At 46.9% G+C, this 16605-nt stretch overlaps 1 protein-coding gene across 1 annotated transcript in view; it reads right to left on the reverse strand.

Annotated features, from left to right (window-relative positions):
* Git (ARF GTPase-activating protein GIT1) overlaps positions 1–16605 on the reverse strand; it is a 258810-nt gene that overhangs the window by 41953 nt on the left and 200252 nt on the right. Inside the window, exon 13 of the mRNA XM_075686917.1 lies at positions 14963–15083. Within this exon, the coding sequence (XP_075543032.1) occupies positions 14963–15083 (121 nt within the window). The remainder of the gene's footprint in view (positions 1–14962; positions 15084–16605) is intronic.

Raw genomic sequence — 16605 nt, forward strand, 5'->3', positions numbered from 1 at the left:
CGATTCCACTGCTCGCGTGCCATCAGCGTGCTGGGCGTGTCGTCCTCTTCATTTGTGACCGGATCACCGTGTGCGTAGCAGTGCGCTACAGGGCCCCCCTTCTAGTGAGGAAGCCGTGAGCTAGGCGAATGGCTAAGAGTGGATGGTGGTCGTGAAAAACGCACGCGTTGAGTAGGACTAGCCTGCTTGGGAGGGAATGTGACAGCAGAAGTGCGTGAAGTGCCAGAGACCAAGTAGGCAGGCTTCAGACGGCCGACCGAGACCGTGTCTTCCCATCTGTTGATGAGCAACAGAAAGTATTTAGGTTCACGTTGAGTACTCTGAATGGACTGTTATACGGGGGCCGTAAGGGAAGACACACAGCTTTGTGGCGCACAAGGAAGTGCATGTGGTTCTCAAGGCCAGGGTTGACGTATATATGGCAGAAAGAACGTCGTTGTTGGGGAGGAATGACAGTACGCATAGCGCTACATACTGTAGCCATAGTCGGAAACGTCAGCAGGTACAGTGGGTGAGTCGTAAAAGAATTTGCCAGGGACTCGAACAGTGGTACCAAACGTAAGCTCAGCGGTGCTGGCGGAAGAGTCACTGCGAAGAACGGTGAGGACGCCAGGCATAACGAAAGGAAGGCAGAAAAGTCGAAGCTATGAGTGAAGCCTTCAGGTGGCAGTGAAAACTTTCAATGATCCTATTGGATATCGGGTGGTAAGGGGTAGCCTTGGTGTGATTGATGCAGAGGAGCCGAGACAGAGTGGCGAACAATGTTGAGTCAAACTGGCGGCCATGGTCAGTCGTAGTGACGGAAGAGACAGCATAGTGGCTAATCCATAGTGTGATGAGTGCTCGAGCTATCAATTCTGCTGTTATGTCCAGGAGGGGCATCGCTTCAGGCCATCTGGTGAATCTGTCAATACCGGTTAACAGGTAGAGGTAGTTCTTGCAGGGAGGAAGGGGGCCAGCAATCTTGACGTTCAGATGGCTGAAGCGGACGTCTGGGGACGGGAATGTGTCAAGAGGAGTTGCAGTGTGGCGATGCACTTAAGACCGTTGGCAGGTTAGGCAGGCGCGTGACCAGTGGCGAATGTCTACGCTGACACTGGGACAAACATAATGAGAAGTGACAAGTCACTGTGTTGCGCGAATGCCAGGATGAGCCAAAATATGAAGAGCATCAAAGATGGCCCGGCGATATGGGCAAGGAACGTTAGGATGAGGATGTCCGGTCGACGTATCACAAATGAGGGCCACGTCGCAGTGAGGAAGCAAGATATCTTCAGAGAGGTACTACTCATGCAAAGCAGCTGGCAGTCATGACCATGAAGTCGATGACCGGTCGGCCATGGTCCGTTGCATGGGTGGTGGAGTGAGAAATTGTGCCGGCAATGGCATTGGATTTTCCACTGACGTGACGAATGTCTCTGGTGTATTCAGAAATATAGGCGAGCTGTTTGATTTCGCGGGGAGTGCAGGAGGTGCTGCTGGACACTAGGGTGGAAGTCAGTGGTTTATGGTTGGCAAGGATATGGAAGGAGCGTCCCTCGAGAAAATGTCGAAAGTGCTTCACAGCCAAATAGATGCCGAGCAGCTCTCAGCTGAACGTGCTGTAGTGGCACTCAGGGTGGGCAAGCTTCTTAGAAAAGAAGGCGATGGGTTGCCAAGCACCAGAAACTAACTGCTGCAAGACTGTGCCAACAGTGGTGTTCGATGCGTCAACCATGAAGGATGTTGGGGGTGTCGCATTTGGGGGTGGACGAGGAGCTTTATGCAGGCAACAGCTTCTTTGATGCCTCTAAACATGTGGTCAGTGGTGTCGTTCCAGGCCACAGGAGTATTCAGTGTTTTGAGACCCAAGAGAATGTCATGGAGAGGCTGCAGTATATTGGCGCAGTAAGGAATAAAACAGCGGTATGTCATGGCAGAGAAATTCGTGCAATTGCCTGATGGTGGATTGCCGAGGAAACATGCAGAAGGCTGTGACGCAGGTTGGGAGTGGACGAATGCAATGTCCATCGAAGCGACAGCCGAGGAAATTCAAGTCCGTAATGCCGAACTTGCTCTTCGGACTGTTAACAACAAGACTGAACTCGCTGAGTCTTGCGAGCACTTGACGTAGATGGAGCTTGTGACCTTCGGCAGTGGTGCTGCAGATGAGGATGTCATCAATACAGGCAACACAGCACGTCAAGCCACACAATACCTGGTCAACAAAACACTGAAAGGTCTGGGCCATGTTACGAAAACTGAAAGGCATTTGCAGATCTTCAAACAGGCCAAAGGGTGTTACAATGGTGGTCTAGGGAATATCTGAGAATTCTACAGGAACCTGGTGGTAGACTTTCACCAGGTTGACCTTGCTAAGAATGGTGCAGCTGTGCCGACGTAATACCTTGAATGTGGAGTATTGGGTATTGGTCCGGGACAGTGGCCTTGTTGAGAGCATGGTAATCTCTGCAGGGGCACCAGTCACCGGTCTTCTTGGGCACCATATGGAGTGGCGAGGCCCAAGGACTGGAGGAGGGACGAATGAAGCCAAGGTCAAGCATGTGTTCAAACTCCTCTTTAGTGGCAGCTAGACGATCCAGCACAAGGCAATGAGTCCGAGCAAACGCAGGAGGGCCAGTCTTGACAATATAATGTGTCATGCTGTGAGCGACCAAGGACTGAAAGGAGAGGGGTCGGAAAGACGTCCGGAAACTCAGCAAGGACGGCTGATCAAGGGTTGAGAATGGCCATGTGCTCCTGGAGAAGCCGAAGCGGTGGAGCGCAACAGGAAACTCCTTGAGCAGTTAAGCTCGTTTCGGAGTCCAAGATGCGGCTGTGCTGCAAGTCAACGACAAGGTTGTAGTGCCAAAGGAAGTCCGCTCCAATGATGGCCTGGCGCATGGCCGCGATGACAAATATCCAGCGAAAGGTACCATGTTTACTCGATTATAATGCGCTCTTGATTGTAACGTGCACCCGTTTTCCACAACCAAAAAAGAAAGGGGAAAAAAATCTTGATTGAAACGCGCACCTGTTTGCCATGACCTAAAATAAGAAAAGTCCTTTGCAGTACCGCGCACCTCATTCTTTCATACAGAAATACAACTTTCTCTCATTTAGAAAAAAATCAAAGATTTGCTCCCAATGCCCTAAAGTTGCGATAAATAAAAAAGTCACAGTTTGAAAGGCGAAACATCGATTACGATAGCAAATTAGCGGACAGCTATACAAAAAGTAAGGATAGTAGTTTTATCATCCATATAAAGTTTTACACATTCGCTTATTAGCTCAATTAACAAGCATGGTGTCACGTGCACACGAGCAAACATGAACACGTCTCACTCAATGACCGCAGAAACTCTTTATCAAAACACTGGAGCGAGGAAGTGCGGCAGCAGGAGCAAGGGAATTGACCTTTGTGCACCCTCTCGCTTCGACGCAAACTAAGCAATGAGAAACACAGCTCGGTGCGCCTAGATGCGTAGACTCTTGTCTCTGTTGAAGATTGCTTTCAATATAAGGGCCACACAGCCACGCCATATGTAGGAGCCGCCGATGTAGAATGCCTCTCCTGTTCGCGCCAGTCCCGCATGCAAGTTTCTGGAACTCCGAACGCCCGTGATCGTGGCCCGATTTCCATCCGTCTTCGTGCACGTGATCGCTTCTTTTTTAAATTGCGGCATCGTGATGAACTCCGCATGTCTTTGCAGCCGGCACTTCCATGCTGATAGAGCAAATGCAGGAAACAGGAAGATAGATGGTGCACTAGCGTAAGCCAAAGGAAGCACTGCCTAAGCACACGTATTGCAGCACATGAAGGAAGCTATGGCAGCTAGGCTCAAAGCACGAGGTGGTCATTTTGAAATGCCGATGGCGATATGGTAATGCTGATTTAGGGTCATACTTGATTCTAATGAGCACACAATCTTTAGACCCGTTTTATGGAAAACAAAATGTGCGTTAGATTCGAGTAAATACGCACCGTATTTATTCGAATCTAATGCGCACTTTTTTTCGGAGGCCGACGACAAGAGTCACCAACTTTTGGCTCTAGGCCCGGATGGTCGATCCATTGACCGAGGTGAGAGGAGGCGAGTTGAGAAGATGGCAGCGCTCAGCCAATGTAGCAGGAAGGATGCAAATCTCGGCGCCAGTGTCGACGAGATAGCAGACTTTGGTGATGCGGTCAGTGACGTAGAAAATTCAACTGGACCTGGGGCCGGGAACAGCAGTCGCCGTCAGTGTTTGGCCCAACCATTTCCTCCATTCGAGCAGGGCTAGCAGCACTGGTTTGCGTGAGAGCCATAGCAATGGTGGTACCAGCAAAGAATATGGGAGGAGGAGAACGGCGTCCAGAGTGAACGGGGCTGGAGCGGAGAGGCCGCAACAAAGAACACGGCCGGCATGTTGCGATGGCTGTGACCTCAGCTGTCAGTCAGCCTACTTGCCGTGTGAGCTCCTCGTTAGCTTTGAGGAGGTGTGTATAGCTGTCACAAGTGGTTTGCACTGCGGGACGGAGAGTCAGGAGGGCGATGCACTGTGGCCACGGAGGAAAAACTGACATCCATAATCTGGTTGGCCAACTGAGCCATGATTCTAATATCGAAGATGAAGACGCGGTCAGGATCATATGCAGCTGAGGTCGAAGGCGCTGCAGGAAAAGGTCCCAAAGTGTGCTGTCAGTTGAAGGGAGCCATGTTTCCAGCCAAGGCTTGCATGTGATGCAATAAGTCGGTAGGTTTGCGGTCGCCAAGCTCCTCCCAATGTAAGAAGTTGCTGTAATCGATGCTGCTCCGTTTCTGCGGCGCACTAGGTGAGCATTGCCTTAAGGTGGTCAGTGTTGCCTTAAGCTGCTGAACCTGATGGGATCTTGTGCCATGAGCTTCGTACTGCAGCTGTGATCAGTGCATCGTAAACCACGGTGCATCGACGCAGCTGTTTACGGTGATCGCTACGGATGGCGCTTGCATCGACTTCTGGCTCATGTGATACCTGATTTGGTACCCGCTGGCGGCGATCAGTTACAAAGGGCCCTGTGGATTGTGCATTGTTGGGATTTGCGGCGTTTGTGAAAAGCGCTAAACATCGTTCTTCTGCCTTTTATAGGTGAGTGCAGGTTCATAGTGTTGTAAACTGTATCTCAGTGCACGTCCAAATCCCAAACCCAGTGCCTATGATTATATGTGTACAGTATGGGTGTCGACATTGTCACATATCGAGTGCGCATAGGTAGCCACAGCCAACGACTACAGTGTAGCAGTCGTGAAAGGCTTCGTTTTCATGCAGCTGCTGGTTTCTTTGCTACATGGTGCCCAAGAGGGAGACTGATTGTTCTTATGTTTTCTGCGGCTCATCTCCTAATCTGCTCCTGTGACATTGAAGTGTATCCCGGCCCTGACAAGATAGGCAAGGTTCTTGATACCCTAAAGGATGCCGAATCTGCACGTCAAAAATTTCAAAAAAGAAATCAGCAGTAAGATGAAGGGCATTTTATTAGGTATAACTGACCTTAAGAAACCCCTTTCAAAAGTGGAAGCTTTGCTAGACGATTCTTTGGATAATGCCACATCGTTATCCGAAGTAAAGAAAAGGTGTAGATGATATCAAAAGCGATCTTTCATCCTTTTCTGATAGGCGGGAATCTGAATCAAACATAGTTGAACTCATTGATAACATCAACAATCGCATGCGCAGAAAAAATTTGATATTCAAAGGCTTGCCCGAGGCAGAGAAGGAGGACTACGGGGCTTCTCAAGTTGTCATTGAAAGCTTCTGCAGAGATCACCTTGGCCTCGAGGTAACGGATATTGAATGTGCACATTGCACTGGGTTTCGCAGGGAAGGGCAGCACTGGTCATTAATAGTGAAGTTTCTAAATTACAAGACAAAATGCAGTATTCTGGCTAATTCCTACAAGCTAAAAAATTTGAAATTAAAGGTTTGGAAAGATGAGGACTTTTCAGCTCGAATACAATTCGTGTGCAAACAGCTTCGCAACTTTCCTAGAGCAAATTGTCAACCCGATGAAAGGTTTAAGCTATCTTTCGATAAGCTAAAAATAGGCAAGAAACTATATCGGTACCAGCATTCCGAGGGCAGGGTCATGGAATGGGTCCAGCGAAATGCAAACACATGACGCAGTTGCCACCATTAGATATGGGACCTTTTCCTGAGCATCTTTTGAGTTCACCAGACCAAATCAAATCGCGCCACAGCTAATTAAGAAGCGCAGAAGCACGGATACCACATTCCCGAGGCGCGGCACGTGCAAACAAGTTGGTGGCCCCCACCTCGTGTGCCGCAGGTGGAGCTATTCACTGCTTGACTATTCCCGAAAGTGAAGCGAGAGCCTGGCACTGTTCCAGGTAACTTGGGTCCAAGAGGCAAGATGGGTGTAATGCACCGTGAAACCCTGGCAGCGTCGCCTCCATCCGCCTATTGTGACGGCGCATTGCAAGTCAGCAAGGCAAGACCGCAGGGAGAAGTAAGCCCTCGGACAAAGGGGGACCAAGCAGCGACTCTCTTCGCCGGGTGTGACACAATCGCACGGGCGCCTACCATTGGCCGAAAATTACGACACCTAAGCGGGCTCGTCGATTGGCCGAAAATGGCGGCACCTGAGTGGGCTCGCCCACTGGTCGAATGTGACGTGTCTTTGAGACACCGAAGGGCTTAAAAGACACAGACCGGGAGCAGCAAGAGAGTATTCCTAGAGCATTCCTTGATTGATCTCTTTCGAGCTTCTTGCCACGGGCTGCAGCGTCCTAGTTGCTGCCGGCCCGTAATGACTTTAAGACTGTTAATTGACTCTCACTGTAAATAATGTGAATAAACCCCCCAAGTGTTTCATCTCAAAGTCCTCCTCAACTCTTACAACTGGTTGCCAGCGGTGGGATCGCCTCCAAATGCAACAACTGGTGGCAGCGCTACGGATCAAGCTTCGTCGAGAGAAATCCTGAGGAACCCGGAACAGCGAAAAAGAGCCTTCGTCCAAAAAGGAGTCCCGAGGAATTTGGAACAGTGAAGAAGAGAGAGCCTTTGTCCAAGTAGTCCTGAGGAACTGGGAGTAGCGAAGAAGAGCGAGCCTTCGACCCAGGGAGTCCTGACGAACTGGTAACAGCGGACCAATGAACCGGATAGCAGGGTGCTGCAACTGTAAGTGAGCGCGTGGTTTTTTTCCTTTTTGATTCGCCAGACTTCAAATGTTGTGTGTTCATTTTGATAGTTCTGGGAATAGGGAATTTGTTGCATTGTGTGTTTGCACAAATTAGTTAAGGAAAACAGTTCTAACCACCAGTCGAGGCAGCTGCCATGGATCTTAGAAGGTTGATGAGGTTAGACTTGTAATTGGTGTGCGACGATTTGGGAGTTGAGGCGGACGAACAGATGAAAAAGCCAGCTATCATAAAGGCAATTCAAGATAGTGGAAATGATGATAAAAGCATTGAGATTACTTGGGAGGTGATACAAGAACTACGGGAGCGTGAGTGTCGTGAACGTAAGAGTGAGCGTAAGCGTCAAGAACGCGAGAATGAATGTGAACGTGAGTATCAAGAACGTGAGCGTGAGCAAAAGCACGGGAAAGAGATAGCAGCATTGGAAAAACAGATACAATATTTTCAACAGTTAAAGGAACAAAGACAACGCCTGTCTGAAAATTCTTTAGGCAGTACAGAGCAAAAGAATGAGGAAGTATCTGGTGGATTTTCACAAAAAGCCGACGAGAAAAGTAGTGTCTGTGAGATTAGCGGCCCATTCATACGCGAACGGAAAGGGCTAGCTGATAACGATGCCTTAGTGGCTACAGAGGCCGTTAAATGCCAGAGTGAGAGCGATGAGGTGCTGTGCCAACAGAGGACTGTAGAGACAGCTAGGCCAACTGCGAACAAATAGGCACAGTTACCGCGCGTGTGTGTCGCATCTCATGATATCGAGGTCGTTACCGAGGGACAGGGTACTGTTGACCCGACGGGCACAAGCACCCATGTAGAGTCGGATCTGCGTGCCGAAGTGAAGTGCCAGCTGGATGATGCAGTTGAGGGCAGCTCTCAGGATTGCGAGCTGCGTAGCTCGAGAGAAGACAACTGCATTGTTCAGGGATCGGTGCGGCTCTCCGCCAGTCTAGTTAGCCAAGAGAGGGGTGATTTAGTTATTAATCACTCAGACTGTGCGGGTAAGAGACCGATCCGGGCCGATGAGATGTGTAACAGCCAGCACGAGACGCGAGACAGGCGCGAGACGGCGACATGAAAGAGAATTCAAAGAGAAAGCGCCGCAGAAAGAAGCGCCGTAAAGATCGGAATGCGGTGGCTAATGTAGTGAAGCCAAAGACGGCGACAGGCGTGGAAAGACAGGGCGCGGAGAAAAGAAAGGTGCGGTCGTCGTTGACGATGTTGACGCATCCAACACGTTCGAGCCACAGGTCAAAAAGAGACCGCGAAGCATGTTCTGCACGGACGCGGACAAAGGGCACGGGGCAGTTAAATTCCTCGTTGTTTCCGAGGCGTGGCACGTGCAAACAAGTTGGCGGCCCCCACCTCGTGTGCCGCAGGTGGAGCTATTCACTGCTTGACTATTCCCGAAAGTGAAGCGAGAGCCTGGCACTGTTCCAGGTAACTTGGGTCCAAGAGGCAAGATGGGTGTAATGCACCGTGAAACCCTGGCAGCGTCGCCTCCATCCGCCTATTGTGACGGCGCATTGCAAGTCAGCAAGGCAAGACCGCAGGGAGAAGTAAGCACTCGGACAATGGGGGACCAAGCAGTGACTCTCTTCGCTGGGTGTGACACAATCGCACGGGCGCCTACCATTGGCCGAAAATGACGACACCTGAGCGGGCTCGCCGATTGGCCGAAAATGGCAGCACCTGAGTGGGCTCGCCCATTGGTCGAACATGATGTGTCTTTGAGACACCGAAGGGCTTAAAAGACACAGACCGGGAGCAGCAAGAGAGCATACCTTGACTGATCTCTTTCGAGCTTTTTGCCACGGGCCGCAGCGTCCGAGTTGCTGCCGGCCCGTAATGACTTTAAGACTGTTAATTGACTCTCACTGTAAATAATGTAAATAAACCTCCCAAGTTTTCGTCCCGACATCCTCCTCAACTCCTACACCACGCGCAGAAAGACAGTGGGACACCTACATTTTCTATAATTTCCACTAACTTTCGTGGCATCCTTAACAAACAAGATCAGCTTACTTCCCTCATTCACACTTGTAGTGCAGATGTTATAATCGGAACAGAAACATGGTTAACTGCTGAAGTTAACAATTCTGAGTTACAAATTTCAAATTTATTCACTGTTTTTCGTAAAGACCGTATGGACAGAAAAGGAGACGGTGTCGTAATAGCCGTAAGAAAGAATATAAAGGTCAAACCCATTCATACTGAAAGCATTTTGAAACTATTTGGGTTGCATGCTATTTGCCAGCTGTAACTTTGATTATTGGAGCATGCTATAGGCCACCTGACCTTTTACAAGATTTTTCTAAGGAACTACTCTCTATATTAGGCTCCGTGCAATCTGAATATAATAACTCTCCCATAAGTTTGGCCGGCAATTTTAACTTTCCAGGTATAGAGTGGTCTCCATTAAAATCCCCTGGCACGCGCCAGACCCGCGATTGTGCAGAATTTGTTGACCTTTTAGATTATTTTCAGCTGTCTCAACTTATCGAAACCCTTACACGGCACAATGCTATTCTTGATCTGCTTCTAAGAACGTACACCGAACATGCTACCATGGATGTACTAGAGTATATCAGTGACCATCTTGTCATACATTCTACCTCTAAAATGCAAACCGTCAAGAAACTGCGGCAAAAAAAGATGATTTATGGCTATTCTAAAGCGGATCCCGAAGGCTTCAACTCCGAGCTTTTTGAATTTTAGCTGTCATGCATGCAAGCACATGAAAACTGTTCATTGCAAGATAACTGGTTTCGTTTTCGTGAAGAGTTGTTAACACTGCGGGAAAGATACATTAAAGAAAATGGATCTATGAAACAGCACACAAGTCATGGCTTACCCGAGAGATTGAGCGATATTTGAATAAAAAGAAACTTTCAACAGATTTCGTGCTTGTTGCTTTTTGAAACAGTCAGAATATTTACAGTTTTCTAAAGAATGTACCTTACATATTGGGCTGCTAAATATAGGTTTTTCAACCAGGATATTTCGCAACTTCTAAAAACAGATCAAAAAAAAATTTTGGAAGGTCATTTCTCCTGCACCTATAAAAGAGTTGCCTGTTTTTGACACTGAGTCTGGTGCTGCTATTGATGTCGTGGATGTTGCTGATCGGTTTAATTTATTCTTATGTAGTGTATTTAATGACGAAAAGCTCCTGGATATGCAAACACAGTTTTCTGATAGTTCTCCATTTATGGAATGTATTGCTGTGACAAGTAACAGTATTGTGAAAGCTATTGAGCGTTTGCCATCGTTTTCTGGTCCTGGTCCTGACGGTATTTGTGCTAAGCTACTAAAAGTGACAAAGCACAATTCTGCTCTTATACTTACACTATTGTTTCAACAGTCCCTCCGCACTGCCGAAATTCCAGATGACTGGAAATTGGCACATGTGATACCAATATATAAAATCGGCGACAAAAACAAGCTAATAAACTATAGGCCTATATCCCTTACGTCTGTTGTATGCAAACTACTTGAACACGTCTTATCTTCACAAATCATGCAGTACATGGCTAGCAACCACATTCTATTTGCAAACAAGCATGGTTTTCAGCGAGGCCAGTCATGTGAATTCCAGGTTCTTGAACTAACTACAGACAATCAACTCAAACTTCACGAACTTACACAAACTGACGCCATATTTATAGATGTTGCTAAAGCCTATGACCATGTGGCTCATAACTGCCTGATATATAAAATGAAGCTGATTAAAACTGACGAAAAAGTAAAAAGCTGGGTTAAAGAATATTTAAGTAACAGACGACAAGCCGTCATAATTAATAATGTCTGTTCGTCATTTCAACCTGTTCAGTCCGGTGTGCCTCAGGGTTCCGTTTTGGGACCTACTCTATTTTTAATTTATATAAATGATATTCATCACGGTATAGACTTGGAAATCCAGTTATATGCCGATGACTGCGTTTCGTATCGGCCATTAAAATTTAAGGCTGACTGTGTTAAATTACAAAACGACTTGAACAGGATTGAAAAATGGTGCTCGGACTGGCAAATGAGCGTAAATGCCTCAAAAGCTAAACTTATGAAATTTACTGCTTCCAGTGAAATTACGATTCACACATACTCCCTTAATGGTGAAGCTCTAGAAACTGCAGAATCATTTAAATATCTAGGTGTTCATCTTTCTCCGACTTTGTCTTGGCATAATCATGTGGGTTGTATTGTTTCCGCTGCATGTAAACCTCTTGGCCTCATTCGTCGTATGCTTCGTCAGGCTAATAGTGACACCAAGCTTTTGCATATACCACCGTACTTCGTTCAAAGCTTGAGTATGCCTCATTTATATGGAAACTGCACCACACACATCTTATTATCAAAGAAGAATCTTTTCAGAACAAGGCAGCACGATTTATTACAGGTAACTATTCACAACATTCAAGCACCACAAAAATAAAACATGACTTAAAACTCATCACATTGCAGACTAGAAGAATGATATTTCGGTTAATTTTCTTCCATCAGCTTTTGCATCACCCAAATATCTTCTGTCAGGTACACATCTTACCAGCCAAAAGGAAATTCCCACAAATTGATCATGAATTTAAGGTCGAACAACCATTTGCACGTACTAAACTATTGCAGTTTTCATGTCTGCACTTAGCCATTTCAGAATGGAATCGTCTCGCAAGTAACATAGCCGAAATAACTGACCATGTTATATTCAAACAAACACTTCATGAAACATTTGGAAATTAAAAACATTGACATTTCTTCTCACATTTCTTCAGATGTCAGAGGATGCAAGATTATTGTTTGTATAATGTAAGAATTATTGGCGTATGACGTTGTCGAATGAGAAGAGCTGTAAAGGCTGCATAGCATATACAACTTCATATAAGGATATTCGACTTACATGCATGTTGCCTTATACTTTTGTATATCAATTGTTATTCTCTCTCCCCCCCCCCTATGTAATGCCAAAGCTGGGCCTTTAGGGTAAATAAATGAAAAAAAGGGGGTGGGGGCAGTTGACGGGCAGGGAGCTTAGAACATTGCAAACAATCGCAGCAGTAGTAGGTGGAAGTGCTCCAACAACGTGGTCGAACATGGCCAACTGTGAACTGAGGGGGTGGCGACGGAACAAATTCAGTGGTAATGAACCAAAGTTCCGAGTCCGACAACCAGAACTCCGGGAGCTTGAGAGCGGAGACCTCAGGCTCACGGGGTGGTGGCGCTGACGGTAGTAGCTGATCGGGAATATCCGAGGCCATGACTTACTGGATAGAAGGCGGACTGCGAAAACAGCGGGCTCAAGCTTCTGGCGACGGTAGGCCCAGCAAAGTGGCTGAGGCACCTGGAGCTAAGAGAGATGACGCAAAGTCCGCCAATTTGTGGAGGAAGGAAAACTAGACAGACGCTTGTGCCTGGTGTACACAAATCAAGCGGGAGCGGGACCAAGCGCCACTGGCCTTCGATTTCGCAACCGCCAGTTCCACTGCTCGCACGGCGTGAGAATGCTGGCATGTCATCGTCTTTTGTGGTCGCATCAATGTGGCACGTAGTAGTGTACTATGGCTTCATCCCAGTGTGGGCGACACTATCGGCCTTGGAGGCAAAGTGGATGTGAAAGCGTGACTAGCTTTGTACTGCCGATGTGAAGATATTGTTGACACAACATGAAACTGCATGTTTCGTCGCCAACTCTCAAATTGAATGATTATTTTTCTCATTCAAATGTGTTTTTTCCAACTGCCCGATGATTCGGAAAATTTTGCAGCCCCTTCTGTGAGGGAAAATCTATTGATGACTGTACTTAATTGCATAAAAGATTGAATTTCAATATGACAAAGCAAACTGTCGATTTTACTTATTTCATTATATCGAGGTTTAACTGTCTATGTAAGTTGTGCTTACCCAAGCAAGGTGATGTACTATCGTGAGCAATATGAGCGGGAACATGCGAATGCGTGGCAAACAGCCTCGAAACCGAATTTGAGCGATATGTGGATGGTACTGTCGAAAACAGAGAAGAAAGGGATTCGCTCTTCCGCTAGCTTTTGGCACTCCCACTGCACATGCTTTTTTTTTAATACGGTAGCTGACGGCATTTCACTGGCCGCCGTGAGCTGATAAGGCAGTTATGTGTCACAGTGACTTACAGCTAGTGATTTTTTTTCTTTCATGCTTGTTATATTTTTAGAGCGCAGCCTTTAGGCTGCCCAATCCTGCATTTAGCGTAAGGTGCTTTCATATATACCGCAACAGGAGCTCGTGTATAACTTATGGAGCACATCGTGTCACGCGTTACAGGCAGGTGGACAGATTTCCTAGGGAAGCAGCTCTAGAATGCTTACGCATCGAAACAGTGGTACTATTGGTGATGCTTCGGTGCACAAGGCTACCAGTAACCGCAATATCAAACAGCGTTATCAATGTGCACTGGGGATGTGAAGTTCCGAATTTTGTATAAGGAGACGTACAGTAGGAGTGCCAACAGTTATTAGAACGGCGTCCTCCTTTCCACTTTGTTTCCAGCGGCGGCCGCCGCGTATCGCCCATAGCAGGGTTTGAGGCTATCTGACACGCACTCCTGTGTTCCCGCTCATACTGCTCATGATAGTACTTGCTGGCTTGGTTTCCAGGCCACATTTCACTATCTGTTTTTGATTTGGACGGGCTATATTAGTTGTGTATTTGTTCACAATAAATAGACACTTCCTTCTTGTGTGTGCACATTGTTTCAAGTACAGATGAAGTCCTTCGAATGAGGGAAGTCTATATAAAAACTGAAGTGAATATTTCCATGATCTTGGATTGACGCTTTATTCACTGCCCCGCCTAAGAAAATGGCATATTGAAGTGCTCCTTTAGCTGGCTACAAAAGATAAATTGCTCTTACTTTGATACCTTCGCTCTTTCTTGCAGCACACCAGAAAGAAACAAAGTGTGTACCTGGCGGAGGTTCTCTGACGTGCTTTGTTTATTTTTTGAGGTATTCTTGACAATTGCATGGTTTTTCCAGTTACTGTAGAATCTCAGTAAACAGAACAGTTTAAAACGAAACAGTAGCATCATGGTAGGTTAGTTTTTCACTAGGGCAATGCAAAAAAAAAGTTTATTAAATGAAAACAAAATTTTTACAACCATGGACAAACAGAACTAAAATAGTATTACCAAAGACAAAACTGAGCAATCTTGAAGGCATTGCGATACACATCACTGTTTGTGTCTTTCCTTTCTGGGTTTTCTTGCCAGTTCTCCATGCATGTCCATGTTCGAACCAAGGCTAGGAACGAAGGCGGCTTTTGCTGTGTTTTGCTGGTACCATGGTTAGCGTGGCTGTACCGTGGTCATGGCTGGCTATGGTTTCTTTGTGCGGGCAATGTCAATGAGCTGTGAGTTTGCTTGGCATTTTCAATGCCGGCACACAAATGCCCGCGCAATGCACTCACGCTGGAGACAAACACAAAAGCTATCATAACTATGAATGTAGTTGCCTCAATGAAATGGCTATTAAAAAAAAAAAGTTTTTTTTACTCAATGATATTTTTCTTTTCTTTTTGTAATGATGTTTTGTGACGGTAGCACTAGTCAGTGGCTCTGTGCATACAGAAAATTTAAGAAGCTTTGTAATGAGATCTGCTGCACCTGTCACATGCTGTTGGCAACAACGCATCGGCCCCTTTCAAGAGAGTACCTCTGAGCACACTGTCTCGGTAAATGGAACTCCCGATAAATGCATTTCCCTGGTCCCTTGATGTTCTGTGTGAGGATAGAGTGCACCTGTCTTCAGGCGTCGCTAGATATGCGCTGCCCCAAGAAGCACGCACCTTGGGGTGATAATGGCTGCCGGGCCATGGCTGCCAGCGTGGCCTGCACAGCCTCCAGGTCCAGCCGCATGGCCGCATGCTCTCGCTGCAGCTCACTGACACGCTGCCACAGCTGCTTGCCCTGCGAGTGTCAACACAGTCAGGCATCCCTGCCCAAGCTGGTTGGGACGACACAACTGCTGCCCTGCTTGGATCCCTAAGGAGGGCACAGATGACTATGACACGGTGTAATGAAGGGTGGACAGACACAGCAAATCATGCCTCACAAGCATGATGCATGATGCCTCACAAGGTGTCACAAGCAAATGCTCCCCCGGCTAACTGCAGCACACAACACGAGAGCTTGACCTGTGTGCACGAAATGCATGACGAGCATTCTCTCATCATGGAGGGCAGTGGAGACAGCTGAGGCACAGGTTAGTGCTGACTGCGGTGATAGAAACAAGGAGGCGGTATTTACTTCATTCTTTACAGAACATTACATTATGTATTTAAAAAATCACATAAAAATATGTAAGACATTATATGCGCAATACAGTTGAGTAGAAATCATAGATGCAATAAGAAACCTTTTGTGGTTGGCATTAAACATTGGTGAAATCCAAACCAATCTTCACTAGAAATATATTAAAGCAAGGTGAGCAACCAGGCTAGCTTGTAGTCTATTGTAAGCAACAGCGCACCAGCAGATGGAGGACTGAAGGAAGAGACGGACACAAGCACTGAGGTGCTTACGAAAGCTTAAATGGCGGAGAATTTTGTCTTGAGGTGTGGCTTCCCATCAGCACTGCATGCACTGCCGCAAAGTCATGCCTCGAAATTTACATATAACCTGCAAGGTCTAGTTAGTATCTCAGTCATGAACGTCAGGAACGAAAGCTTGCCACGAACGAAAAGCTTGCCAAAGCCTACATCATGCAGGTTTTGTGCTGCACTACATTATGTAGTGCACCAGAAGTGAAGGGCAACTAGGTGTGAGGGTTGACAAATAGCAGTTTGGCAGTTTAGTCCAAGGTTTTTCATTCCTTTGCATACTTGTTCGAGGCGTGGCATGAGCATCACTTAAGTTTTGCCCGAGTTAGTGCACGGCATGTATTGGCAAAGGAAGGTGTGACTGCCCCCGCAGACTGTTCATTGCTGTGCATCTTGATGCTGCTGTATCTAATGCGTTGCGTCCTGCTGTAATGACGAAGTGGAGTGCCAGTCGAAGAAATGTCGCGGTGTGTTTGTTCACTCTCCGTAATGCAGGCTTTGGGTGCACATCATCATCATCATCATCATCATCAGCCTGGTTACGCCCACTGCAGGGCAAAGGCCTCTCCCATACTTCTCCAACAACCCTGGTCATGTACTAATTGTGGCCATGTCGTCCCTGCAAACTTCTTAATCTCATCCGCCCACCTAACTTTCTGCCGCCCCCTGCTACGCTTCCCTTCCCTTGGGATCCAGTCCGTAACCCTTAATGACCATCGGTTATCTTCCCTCCTCATTACATGTCCTGCCCATGCCCATTTCTTTTTCTTGATTTCAACTAAGATGTCATTAACTCGCGTTTGTTCCCTCACCCAATCTGCTCTTTTCTTATCCCTTAACGTTACACCTATCATTCTTCTTTCCATAGCTCGTTGTGTCGTCCTCAATTT

Source organism: Dermacentor variabilis, chromosome 3, assembly GCF_050947875.1.
Source record: "Dermacentor variabilis isolate Ectoservices chromosome 3, ASM5094787v1, whole genome shotgun sequence".
NCBI classification, from domain to species: Eukaryota; Metazoa; Arthropoda; class Arachnida; order Ixodida; family Ixodidae; genus Dermacentor; species Dermacentor variabilis.